This window comes from Scyliorhinus torazame, chromosome 1 (assembly GCF_047496885.1).
Source record: "Scyliorhinus torazame isolate Kashiwa2021f chromosome 1, sScyTor2.1, whole genome shotgun sequence".
NCBI lineage: Eukaryota > Metazoa > Chordata > Chondrichthyes > Carcharhiniformes > Scyliorhinidae > Scyliorhinus > Scyliorhinus torazame.
In genome coordinates this window covers 297,865,085-297,878,406 of record NC_092707.1, presented here as the reverse complement: position 1 = coordinate 297,878,406, position 13,322 = coordinate 297,865,085, and the positions used below count along the sequence as shown (strand labels likewise).

Below are 13,322 nucleotides of genomic sequence, written 5' to 3'. Positions count from 1 at the left end.
TGGTGAGGGGAGAGCTGATCTCCATTAGGGCCCACAAGGAGCGGAGGGAGCGGGGGGGGGGGGGGAGAGGGGGGAGAGGGAGAGGCTGGTGGGGGAGATGGTGAGGGTAGACAGGAGGTAGGCGGAAGAGCCTGAGGAAGGATTGTTGAGGAAGAGGCACAGCCTCCAGGCCGAATTCGACCTGATGACCACCAGGAAGGCGGAGGTGCAGTGGAGGAAGGCCCAGGGGGCGGTCTACGAGTATGGGGAAAAGGCAAGCCGGATGTTGGCGCATCAACTTTGGAAGTGGGACGCAGCTAGGGAGATAGGGGGAGTTAAGGACAGGGGAGGGAGCGTGGTGCGGAGTGGGGTTGGCATCAATGGGGTCTTCAGGCACTATTATGAGGAATTGTACCGATCCGAGCCCCCACGGGAGGAGGGAGGGATGGGCCGTTTCCTGGACCAATTGCGGTTTCCAAAGGTGGAAGAGGGACTGGTGGCGGGACTGGGGGCCCCGATTGGGCTGGAGGAGCTGATCAAAGGGATAGGAAGCATGCAGGCGGGGAAGGCACCGGGGCCGGACGGTTTCCCGGTCGTGTTCTATAAAAAATATATGGACCTGTTGGGCCCGCTGATGGTTAGGAACTTTAATGAGGCAAGGGAGGGGGGGGGGGCGCTTTACCCCCGACGATGTGCCGGGCACTGATCTCCTTGATCCTGAACCGGGACAAGGATCCCCTGCAATGTGGGTCTTACAGACCGATTTCCTTGCTAAATGTAGATGCCAAGGTGCTGGCGAAGGTCTTAGCCACGAGGATTGAGGATTGTGCGCCACAGATCATCCATGCAGACCAGACGGGGTTTGTGAAGGGGAGACAGTTGAACGCGAATATGCGAAGGCTTTTGAACGTTATCATGATGCCAGCAAGGGAGGGGGAGGCGGAGATAGTGGTGCCGATGGACGCTAAAGCCTTCGATAGGGTAGAGTGGGGTACCTGTGGGAGGTGCTGAAGAGATTCTGGTTTGGTGAGGGGCTTGTCGGGTGGGTTAGGCTGTTGTATGAGGTCCCGATGGAGAGTGTGGCCACAAATAGGAGGAGGTCCGAGTACTTTCGGTTGCGCCGAGGGACGAGACAGGGGTGTCCCCTGACCCCCCCTGCTCTTCGCACTGGCGATTGAACCCCTGGCTAAGGCACTGAGAGAGTCGAGGAACTGGAGGGGGTTAGTGCGGGGTGGGGAGGAGCATAGGGTGTCGCTTTATGCGGACGACCTGCTGCTGTATGTGGCGGACCCGTTGGGAGGAATGCCAGAGGTAAAGAGGATCCTTAGGGAATTCGGGGGCTTTTCGGGGTACAAGCTCAATATGGGGAAGAGCGAGCTGTTCGTAGTTCAGCTAGGGGACCAGGAGAGGGGGATTGGCGAGCTCCCACTAAAAAGGGCGGAGAGGAGCTTCAGATATTTGGGGGTCCAGGTGGCCAGGAGCTGGGGGGCTCTGCATAGGCTTAACTTTACAAGGCTGGTGGAGAAAATGGAGGAGGAGTTCAAGAGGTGGGACGCGTTACCGCTGTCCTTGGCGGGTAGGGTGCAGTCAATCAAAATGACGGTGCTCCCAAGGTTTTTGTTCCTGTTCCAGTGCCGCCCCATGTTTATCCCGAAGGCTTTTTTCAGGCGGGTTAACAAGTATAATGGGGTTTGTGTGGGCGCGAGGGACACCGAGGGTGAGAAGGGTATTCCTGGAGCGGAGTAGAGATAGGGGGGGGGCTGGTGCTGCCCAACCTCTGTGGGTACTACTGGGCCGCCAATGTGACAATGGTGCGCAAGTGGGTGATGGAGGGGGAGGGAGCTGCATGGAAGAGGCTGGAGACGGCGTCCTGTGGGTATGAGTCTGGGGGTGCTGGCAACGGCGCCGCTGCCGCTCCCTCCAAGGAGGTATATCACGAGCCCGGTGGTGGTGGCGGCCCTCAAATTTTGGGGGCAGTGGAGGCGCATAGGGGGGAAGTTGGGGCCTTGGCGTGGACCCCATTACAGGGGAACCATCGGTTCGCCCCAGGAAGAACAGGTGGAGGGTTTTCGCGGTGGCACAGGGCAGGGGTACGAAAGTTAGGGGACCTGTTTGTGGACGGGAAGTTCGCGAGCTTGGGTGAGCTGGAGGAGAAGTACGGGGTCACCCTCTGAGAACACCTTTAGGTACTTACAGGTAAGGGCGGAGTTGGGAGAGGAGATCGAAGAGGGGACGTGGGCAGATGCCCTAGGGAGGGTGAATTCTTCCTCTTCGTGCGTGTGGCTCAGCCTCATACAGTTAAGGTGCTGCACAGGGCATACATGACCGGGACAAGGATAGAGACGGTTCTTTGGGGGGTGAGGACAGGTGTGTTAGGTGCTCAGGGAGCCCAGCAAATCATACCCGTATGTTCTGGGCATGCCCATCGCTGGAGGAATTTTGGAAGGGCGTAGCGAGGACAGTGTCGAGGGTGGTAGGATCCAGGGTCAGACCGGGCTGGGGGCTCTCAATATTTGGGGTGGCAGAGGAGCCGGGAGTGCAGGAGGCGAAAGAGGCCTGAATTCTGGCCTTTGCATCCCTGGTAGCCCGGCGAAGGATTTTCCTTCAGTGGAAAGATGCGAGGCCCCCAAGCGTGGAATCCTGGATCAGCGATATGGCAGGGTTCATTAAATTGTAGAGGGTGAAATTCGCTTTGAGAGGGTCGGTAAAGGGTTCTTAAGGCGGTGACAACCGTTCTTAGACTTTCTGGCAGAACGATAGATATTGGTCAATGGCAACAGCAGCTCTGGCGGGGGGGGGGGGGGGGTTACTTTATTTTTGTTTTATGTTATTTACACTGGAGGGTCAGAGGGGGTGTATACCCCTGTTGTGTTAAGTCGGGGGTGTTAATGTTAAGTTATTATTCATGTACAGGGGGGGGAGGGGTTTGGGGGGTTGCTTTTTTAGATTGGTGTTTTGTACTTAACCCTGTTGGGTTTTTTTTCTCATTTTGTTATTGATATTTTATGAAAACCTTGAATAAAATTTTTTTTTTTTTTTATAAAGTCCACCACCTGTAAGCAACTCAGTTTAACTGAAAATGACTGTAAAAGCTATACAGAAACATTTATTACTTCTATTGTTTTTCAGTAGCCAGTTGCTTAGTAAATTCATTTTTTCTATTTTGATAAACTTTTAAAATGCGCCTCTTAGTGTTTTTGCATCAATTTCTAATTGATTTAATTTTACAAGTCTAGAAGGCCTGTACAATTAGCAAAAATGTTCTATGATGATTAGTTCAGGCCTTGTGTTGTTCAGTCATAGTTCCCTATTGGTTTCAAAACATTTTAGTAGTACATGGTTGAGTCACTGTTTCAGAAGTTTGACATCTTTGTATTGTATATCTCCAAAGAATTCGGGCACCATAGCTAGACTAATCCTTGAGATCACACTACCTGGTCAGTTCTTAACAGGAAATAACACCACTTGTCAAGGAAGAATTACTGAAGAACTAACTTGGTGCTTATAATCCTGATCCATTATTTTATGTACTCCAGGAATGCTTTGTTAAATGGTAACAAATATACAAATTTAACATAATTAAGGAACTAAAAGTACCAAAATGCAGATATGAACTCTGTATTGTACTCTTATCTTGAATGTCTTGGTATTTTTGTTTAATCTGCTTTTATCTTCTCTTTTCCTTAGATTGCTTGGGCTCTAAACAAAGGTGTGAAACCGGAATATAAGCAGTTCTGGGATGTCGACCTTGGAGTCACATATATTCCTTGGGAAAAGTTGAAATTAGATGATTTGGACAGCTTTTCAGAGGGAGGCATGATTGACCAGGAACTGTTAATAGTGGTATGGGATCATCATTGTATCTTAGTGGCATATCAAAGGTCTCTGATGCATGTTTTATTTTTCTGCATTTTTTCATTTCAGGAGGTTGTCTGTTCCTTGGGTTTTCAATACGAGAATGGATCTGGTGTTGTGTGTTACTTCTCCCGGACGGCTTTCGCTGCCGTTGTTGCACGTTCACCTCCGTTTCGGCCGTTCGTCCCGTATTTTCTTGCTCTCTGTTACTGTATTTGCCGAGTTTGTTGTCGTTTCCCGTGCTCTCCTTCCGGCTTTCATTCTCTGCCCCCCCCCCCCCCCCCCCCCGGCTCTCCTCTATTGTTCCCTGTCTCCTCTTTCTCCTTCCCCTCTCCCCCCCCCCCCCCCCTCCTGTGGTTCACCTTTCTTTTTTTCATGGGTTTAGCTGCTTTCCCCTCCACCCCCCCCGCCTCCCCTTCTTCCTCCTGGGTCTTTCTCTCCATCTCACGCCTTGGGGGCTACTTTCCTCTGATTCTTGGCTATTCTTCTGCTTGTTCGTTGGCCACAAACAGGTCCCGGAGCAATTGGATGAATGGCTCCCACGTTCTGTGGAAGCAGTCGTCCGATCCTTGGATGGCCAATTTAATTTACTCCATTTGGAGAGATTCTGAGAGGTTGGACAGCCAGTCTGCAGCTTTGGGTGGTGCTGCAGATCGCCAGCCGAACAGGATTCTACCGCTAGGCGATCAGTGAGGCAAAGGCAAGGGTGTCCGCCCTCCTCCCTATAAATAGATCTGGCTGGTCTGATACCCTGAAGACTGCCACTTTCGGGCATGCTCCACCCTCATCCCCACCACTTTGGACATTGCCTCAAAGAAGGCTGTCCAGTACCCATCAAGTCTGGGGCAAGACCAGAACGTGTGGGCATGGTTGGCCGGGCTCCTTGGCACCGCTCACCGTCTGTTCTCCACCTAAGGGAAGAACCAACTCATTCGAGTTCTTGTTAAGTGGACTCTATGTATCACTTTTAGTTGCGTACGGTTGAGCCTTGCGCACATGGCCACCCACCTTATTGATGGGTCAGCTGGGGCCAATAGGTACCTGTGGGAGGCACCCATGGCACTAAGGTTTACTGGGCATTGAGCAACGTGCGCAGCCCTCCTGGCTGCCTTGCAGGCTAGGGAAATGTTGTTCCGTACCCGACTGCACAGCCCACCTCCTGTCCCCCCCACCCACACCCCCGCTACTTCCCAGCCCTGGCAGAAGCCCCCGACCAGCGGCACAACTGTCGGCACACTATAGCGACGTTGGACATTTTTCGTACCCCCTCTCCCTCCCTCAGCAGCCAATGTGCCTGTTTCCAGATATTTAAGACCACAAGTGAATTTCGCAGTTGGTAATTCCTTTTGGTGGGGGTGGAGCATTGTGGAGAGCCCTGGGGAATACCGGGTCAGGCTAATATGGCCAACGACGTTTTCTGTACATGCGGAGTAGAGACGTATTACCGCCACTGTCGAGGCACCGGAGCATGGCATTCTGTCGGGCGCATGGAGTCGACCATGATTTTCCACTCGTGCGATTCTCTGCTCGCATCACGTTTCCCGATTCAGACGTTGGGCCGATGAAGATTTCTCTATTTGAAATGGATAATCCCATTCTTAAAAAGCCTGCGCGGAATATAGGTCTATTCTACTCTTGTCTGTCTTCGAAGACATTCCCTTCATCCCAAGAATCAATCTACAATGTTTGTTGCGATCTCTGTAAAGGATGTGGGGGCGGGGGGGGGGGGGGGGGGGGGGGGGGGGGGGGTGGGGCGGTTACGCCTCTCGAGTGAGGGACCAAAATTGCACACTAACCACATGTTTCTCCGTACCAATGCCCTGGTATAATTTGTTGTAAGACTCAGTTACTCCAATTTCGTTGTAAACATAAGCTAGCATACCTAAAATAACCAGGATAATTGCTTGCTGTATCTGCTTGTTAGCACTCTGATTCATGTTCAAGAACACTAGTCCCTCTGATTGTCAACACTTTCCAGTCTGTTCACACTTAGTGCGTTCTATTCCACCTGCTGTGTTTCTAGCCCATTCATATTCCTCTGCAGCATCTTTGCACCCCCACCCTAACTATATTGTCAATGAAATTGGATATGTTACACTCTGTACTCTTATCTAACTCATTAATGTAGATTGTAAATAGTTACACACCCCCAAGTACTGATCCTTGCTGTACACCACCAGTTACAGTTCTACAACCAGTAAAAGTTTTCTGAATGTACCTGCTCTTGATTTTGTCCCTATATTATCCCCAATGCCAAGACTCTTAATTTCCTATAATAATCTCTTCTGTCGGCATGTTACCTCAAATCTTTCTGAAAATCTAAATGCACTACATCCATTGGTTTCCTTTTATCCATCCTACCTGTTACATTCTCAAAAACTCATTTTTTTAAACACAACTTGCCTTTTCAGAACTCCATGCTGACTCTGCTTCGTCATGTTATGATTTTCTAAGTGCTATACATTTTGCCCACTACTGATAGGTTAACTGACCTATATTAATTCACCGTCTTTCTCTCTTCTTCCTTTCTTAAATGAATGGGGTTATGTTTTTCTACCTTAAAATCCTTAGGAACTGTTCTAGTAATATAGGAATTTTGGAACTTCAAACCAATGCATCTACTATCTCTGCAACTACCTCTCTTTTAAAACACTAGGATGCAGATTGTTAAGTTCAGGGAATTTAAATAGGATAAGGTTTATACCCATGAGTGATGGAAAATCTCAACTTACTTAAATGTAAACTTCTGAAACATTTTTACTGATTAATTCCTCTTTAGCTGACCCCAGCTTCCCACTTTGAAGCTAGGACAACTCGTAAAAGAAAATCTGGTTTCAAGCCAGACACAAAAATGTTGTGTGTGCTGTCTGACCAGGATGAGCTTTGCATGAGTAGAAATACATCAATAACATAAATCGTATAATGTCAATAGCTCTTGCAAACAATTTACCCCCGAAAGCGTCTACTGGCTGCGATCACGATTCAGTCAGGATGTGATCAGACAGTGTCACTTAATCTTTTCCCTGTTCTACTCCATCTCCTTCAGGAAGAATTTAGTCTTAGTACTCTAGAAAGAGACATGTAGCTCATGTTTATTTTGAATTATTTTTTGGTCTATTTATCGGATGATCTTCATAACCATCTCTTGCAACCTTTTGCTCAGTGATATTTGTGAGTGCTGTTAACAGTTCTAGATTTTAGTTGTTCATAACGTTACTTACAACTTGTTTGAAAGTGTGTTTTCTTTTTAATTTCTTAACACTGCAAATGGCAACATTTTTCAAACCGAAAAAGTGGAAATTAAGAGATGTAAATTGTGTTTTAAAGAAAAGTAATTTGTCCATTTAAATTGCAGTGAGACATTCTGTAATCTATTGCCAAAGTAACATTCTAACATTATATTTCAGAGTGGGAGTCGAGGAGCTCTGAGCCTGTAAAGGAGAATGTGCCCCAACCTGTAACTACTGATAACACTCAACCAACATCACAAGGAGAGACATTCACTCAAGCTGTCACTATGCTGCCTGTCCAGGTACCAGCATTATTTAATATTTAGAAATTGCACTTCCATGGTTTTATTTTATCATTCATTTTGTGAAATGTGCTAGTTGTACAAGCTATTTTGGTAGCACAGCAAATAGAGAATGTAAGTTTCTTCCATAAGTAAGAAAAGCCTCATAACCTTGAGCCATTAAATTGGGAACTGAATTCTACTGTTTATGACACTGATAATGAAGGTGTCTGTATAATAATAATAACCGTTTATTGTCACAAGTATGAAGTTACTGTGAAAAGTTGTGCCTTCAGTGTAAAGTGCAACTCATTTATAAATATAATTTCAAAATTGCCTTGGGAGGTGTCAATGATATACATTTTATCTCATGGAAATTCGGATTTCCCCTTGTATCTGGGAACAAATTGTTGAAATTGATACTGCAAAACTGAAAGTGCATGTGCTGAAACAACCTAATATGGGCTAAATATGGACAGTAGAAACCACACTTTTCTCATTTTGGGCACTTTAAAATAACATTCAAGCTGCCCAAACAATTGATCTCTGGGTTTGTTTGTGAATCTGCTCCAAGACATGTGGGAAATTTATCATACAAGAAAGACTTACATTTATATGGTACCTTTCACTATCTTGGGGCGATCCAGAAAGCTTGACAGCCAATGTACTGCTCATGGATAGGCACTTTAGTGATGCCAAAACACAGCAACCAAGGTTCCACAAACAGCAGTGTGATCATGAGCAGATTATTTTTAGTTATCAAGGTTGAGGAATAAATATTGGCCAGGTCATTGGGGAAGAACATGCTTGCTGTTGGTAAAAATTGTATCACGGAATGATTTTTTTAACAAACAATTTTATTGAAGTATTTTTTGGCATTGTAAACAGCTACAGATTACAGAAATAATGCAAACATCAACAAAAAACCCAACACTTCAACCAAACCATAATGCACGTACCCGCTCCTCTCCCATAGACACTACCTGCCTATTTATCCCTCCTACTCTACTCTAATCTCTTCCCCCCCCCCCCCCCCCCCCCCCCCCTGCTGACGTTCACTCTCCTGCGAAGAAGTCGATGAATGGTCGCCACGTTCGGGTGAACCCCAATACAGATCCCCTCAAGGCGAACTTGATTTTTTTCCATACCCAGAAAACTTGACATGTCCGAAAGCCATAGTTCGGTCTTTGGGGGTTTTGAGACCCTCCATGTCAGCAGTATTCACTGCCAGGCTATCAGAACATCGACCTCTTTCTCCCCCTGAACTCCCGGGTCTTCCGAAATCCCCTAAATTGCCACCTCTGGACTCATCACCACCCTTGTTTTCAGCACCCAGGACATGACCCCCACAAATCCCTCCCAGTACTCCCTAAGCTTAGGACATGCCCAAAACATGTGAACGTGGTTCGCTGGTCCTCCCGCGCATCTAGCGCACTTGTCCTCTACCCCAAAGAATTTGCTCATCCGAGCCACCGTCATGTGGGCCCAGTGAACGACCTTAAACTGAATCAGGCTGAGCCTGGCACATGTTGCGGTTGAGTTTACCCTACTCAGAGCTTCCACCCATACCCCGTCCTCCATCTCCCCGCCGAGCTCCTCCCATTTGAGTTTCAGTTCCTCCGTCTGGGACTCTTTTCCCTTCATGAGCACCTTGTAAATATCCGAGACTCTACCCTCTCGTCCTTCTCCTTTAGAGACTATTCTGTCCTGGATCCCTATTGGCGGGAGGCGTGGGAAGGATGGGACCTGTCTGCGTACAAAGTCCCGCACCTGTAGGTACCTAAAGTCATTTCCCCTTTCCAGCCCAGCTTTCTCCTCCAAATCCCTCAAACTCGCAAAGTTCCCCTCCAGGAACATATCGCCCATCCTCCTCACCCCCGCTCGCCGCCATGTTCGAAACCCCCCATCCATGTTCCCGGGGGCGAATCGATGGTTATCACAAATTGGAGCCCAGACCGACATACCCACCTCCCCTGCATGCTTTCTCCACTGGCCCCAAATCCGCAGGGCCGCCCCCACTACCGGGCTGGTGGAGTACCTGGCCGGCGCAAGCGGTAGGGAGCCGTGACCAGGGCTGCCAAACTGGTGCCCCTGCACGAAGCCCCCTCCACCTGCTCCCAGATAGACCCCGTACCCACCGTCCACTTCCTTATCATGGCTATGTTAGCCGTCCAGTAGTAGTTGATCAGATTCGGCAATGCCAATTTCGCTGCGGCTCCTTCCAAGCATCGCCTTCCTCACCCGTGGGGATTTTCTCGCCCAGACAAAGCTCATGATGATTTTGCCGGTCCTTTTGAAGAAGGACCGTGGGATAAAGATTGGGAGGCATTGGAAGATGACCAGGAATCTAGGGAGGATTGTCATCTTTACTATCTGCACCCTCCCCGCAAGTGACAGTGGGAGTGCATCCCATCTCTGAAACTCCCTCTTCATTTGTTCCACCACTCTAGTCAAATTTAACTTGTGTAACGTGCCCCAGTCTCGTGCCACCTGTATCCCCAAGTACCGGAAACTTTCCCCAACCAGCCTAAATGGCAGCTCATTCAGCCTATTCTCCTGGCCCCTTGCCTGCACTACAAACATCTCACTCTTGGCCATATTTAATTTGTACCCTGAAAACCGGCCAAACTTCCTCAATGTTTCCAGTATATTTTCCATCCCAGCCAGTGGGTCCGACACGTACAGGAGCAGGTCATCCGCATAAAGAGAGACCCTGTGCTTCTCTCTCTCACTCTCTTCCCCCCCCCCCCCCAAAGTCATTCCCTTTCACCCCTTTGCAGCTCTCAGCGCATTCGCCAACGGTTCTATTGTCAGTGCGAACAGCAACGGGGAGAGTGGGCATCCCTGTCTGGTCCCGCGATGTAGTCTGAAGTAATCTGACATTATCCTGATCGTCCGTGTGCTAGCTTTTGGGCCCTGGTACAATAGTCTGACCCAATTAATCAGTCCCTCCCCGAAACCAAACCGTCCAAGTACCTCTCACAAATAGTCCCACTTCACCCGGTCGAAGGCCTTCTCAGCGTCCATTGCTACCACTACCTCCACCTCCTTGCCCGTCGGGGGCATCATAATCACATTAAGCAATCTTCTCAAGTTGGCTGTCAGCTGCCTGCCTTTCACAAACCCAGTTTGGTCATCCCCAATCACCTCCGCTACGCAGTCCTCCATTCTAATCGCCAGGAGCTTGGTGTCCACATTGATCAGGGAGATTGGCCTGTATGACCCACAGGATTCCGGGTCCTTGTCCCGCTTTAATATCAGCGAGTTGGTGGCTTGCGACATCGTCGGAGGCAGTGTCCCTCGCCTCATTAAACACCCTAGTCAGGACCGGTCCCACTATCTCCGAGAACTTATTGTAAAACTCTATGGGTATCCATCCGGTCCCTGGGCTTTCCCAGACTGCATGGCCTTTAGGCCCCCAGTACCTCTTCTGCTCTAATCGGGGGCCCCAGCCCGTCCACTAGTCCCCCGCCTACTTTTGGGAAGGTTAGTCCTTCCTGGAACCGTTTCATCTCCTCCGGGGGTTCTGAAGTCTACAGCTTACTATAAAAGTCCTGAAATACCATATTCAGTCCTGACGGGTCCCCCACTCTGCTCCCTTTCCTGAGCACCACTCTACTTACTTCCCTGGCTGCCTCCCTCTTCCTGAGTAGCTGCGCTAACAATCTGCTGGCCTTCTCCCCATGCTCATACACCACTCCCCTTGCCTTCCTAAGTTGTTCCATGGCCCTACTCGTGGTTAGCACCCCAGTTCTGCCTGCAGTCTCCGTCTGTACCACGGGATATTTGACATCCACAGGGCCTGTATACCTGGCAGCACCAGTGATAATGCAGCACACCCTCAGTAGTGTGTAAGCCTAGATTGTGTACTCAAGTTTCTGGAGTGAGACGTGAAACCAAAAATAAGAGTGCTGACACTGAATTACAGTTGAACAAGTTGTTATATCTGTACGAACGGCAGTTTCAAATGCCAGAGCTGCATGGAAGCTAAAAATGTGTCACTTGATGGGTAGGATGTAGCTACGTGGAGGGAACTTTGAAATTGTATAGATGTGAAGTACTTTAAACAATTTTCACTTTTGTCTTTTAATATGATGTGTAGTGACTTTTTAGTTCATACCTTGTGCTTGAGAATGCTATGTACATCCATAGTTCTGCATAACCAACACCTTACTTCTGGGGTGCCTTTGAGGTGTGCAGTGCTGTCAGACTGCCAAGTTAAATGTTGGGACATAATTTCAGTCAGTCTGCCTCATTATATAAAGAAAGTATCAGATAAATCAAAGTACAATTTACTTGAGTGTACATTGTGTCAACTCGAACTTATCCCACAGTGACCTGATAAAGTTGGCATCCTATTACTTAATGTATGAGCTTGTGTTTGTCACAGTAAGAGTTTAAATACATTAGGCTGTAAAAACTTTGATACCTTGACTATAAATGACTATAACTGGACTTGAAGGAAAAATATATTCTGAGTTGTGTTCAGGGTGCATTGCAATTTTCAAAATCCCAGTTCCGGTAATCTAAATTTGTGACTTATGTGTTTTTTAAATTAGTTACACAATGTGAGGAATAGAACATCAACATTTTCATTCTTTGCACAACTAATTGTAATTTGTTTTCAGATCCCAGTGACTCCAACTGTTTCAGCAATTGGTATGGTGCAGCCACCAGCCTTTCCTGTATCAATGTCCATACCTCCTCCAGGCTTCAACCCGGCCATTCCACCACCTCCATTCTTGCGGCATAGCTTTAATCCTTCACAACCACCTCCAGGTACAGAATGATTGGTTTTGAGCTCTACTGTGTGCAGTGTTGGTTCCCCATATTAAACCTGGACAAATTAAGTTGTAATCTACTTGGACTTGGTTTCCCACCATTTTGCATTGTTTCCCGGCATTAATAAAATATTAATAATCAAAACGCATCACTGTAGCGACATGGCTGCATTTGATAGCTCAGCATTTGCAGAATTATGGAAGTAAACAGCCACCCTTCACTGTTGTACTTTGTGTTGGAATTCCAATTTGCCACGCAACTTTGCTGACAGATTGTAATAATGCTTGAAATAACCTTTCAATTTGTTTGTTGTAAGTTTGGGGCTCCTTTTTCCGCTGATAGACCCAATAAGCACTTGCCACTGTTACATTTGATGACACTTGATAATGTAGATAAAGCAAAAGATTTTGCCACTGTTTGATGATGATGTTGATGTGTGGCCCTTACAAATGATAGAAATCCTCTAATTTTATTGCTTAAAAAATGAGCATTTTGACAGTAGATTAGTTATACCAATACTTCACAAATTTGCTCAGTGAGACCCCATTGTAATACCTCAGACTTCATGTGACCCTAGGGTGAACATTTGAGCAATACGAGAGCTGTTAGTGATTTGTGGGGGACGGGGCAGAGTTCAGTGTGCTCAATCAGCCCGCCAACTGCCCCCTCCCCCCAACTCTCAATTGCAGAATGAACAAGCAGCTTTTGTGGAACCCATCGTCTCTTTCTCCTCTCCGCCCCCCCCCCCCCCCCCACCCGAAACTTGAGCAAATTTCACCTTCTCCAGGGCTAAGAACTCCAGCAGATTCCCCCCATCCCCGCCACGTCGAGGCATGGGGTGGAATAGCTGACCTCCACACCAATAAGACCCGCCTGTGAGCAATCAACGAGGCGAAGTCTAGGCATCTTTCTAGCTTCGGGCAGGACCAGAACATGTGCACATGATTCGCAGGACCCCTCCCACACTGCTCACAGATGTCCTCCACCCCCTCAAACCACAGACTCATCCTTAACTTCATACAGTGAGCTCTGTACACCACCTTCAGCTCTCGGCCCCAACCTCCCACACAAAGTTGAGGCATTCAACATCCGCAGCACCTCACGCCCCAATCACTACTCCAACGCCGTCCCCAACTCCTCCTCCCACTTAGCCTTAACCCCCTCCATGGATACCTTATCCTCCTCCAAAATCCTC

The 13,322-nt window shown here is 48.1% G+C and overlaps 1 protein-coding gene across 1 annotated transcript in view; it reads left to right on the top strand.

Annotated features, from left to right (window-relative positions):
* The window catches only part of tiam2a (TIAM Rac1 associated GEF 2a), a 214,871-nt gene that overhangs the window by 189,670 nt on the left and 11,879 nt on the right, over window positions 1-13,322 (top strand). Inside the window, 4 exon segments of the mRNA XM_072507711.1 lie at window positions 3,667-3,805; window positions 3,808-3,822; window positions 7,242-7,366; window positions 11,974-12,124. Of these exon segments, the coding sequence (XP_072363812.1) occupies window positions 3,667-3,805; window positions 3,808-3,822; window positions 7,242-7,366; window positions 11,974-12,124 (430 nt within the window).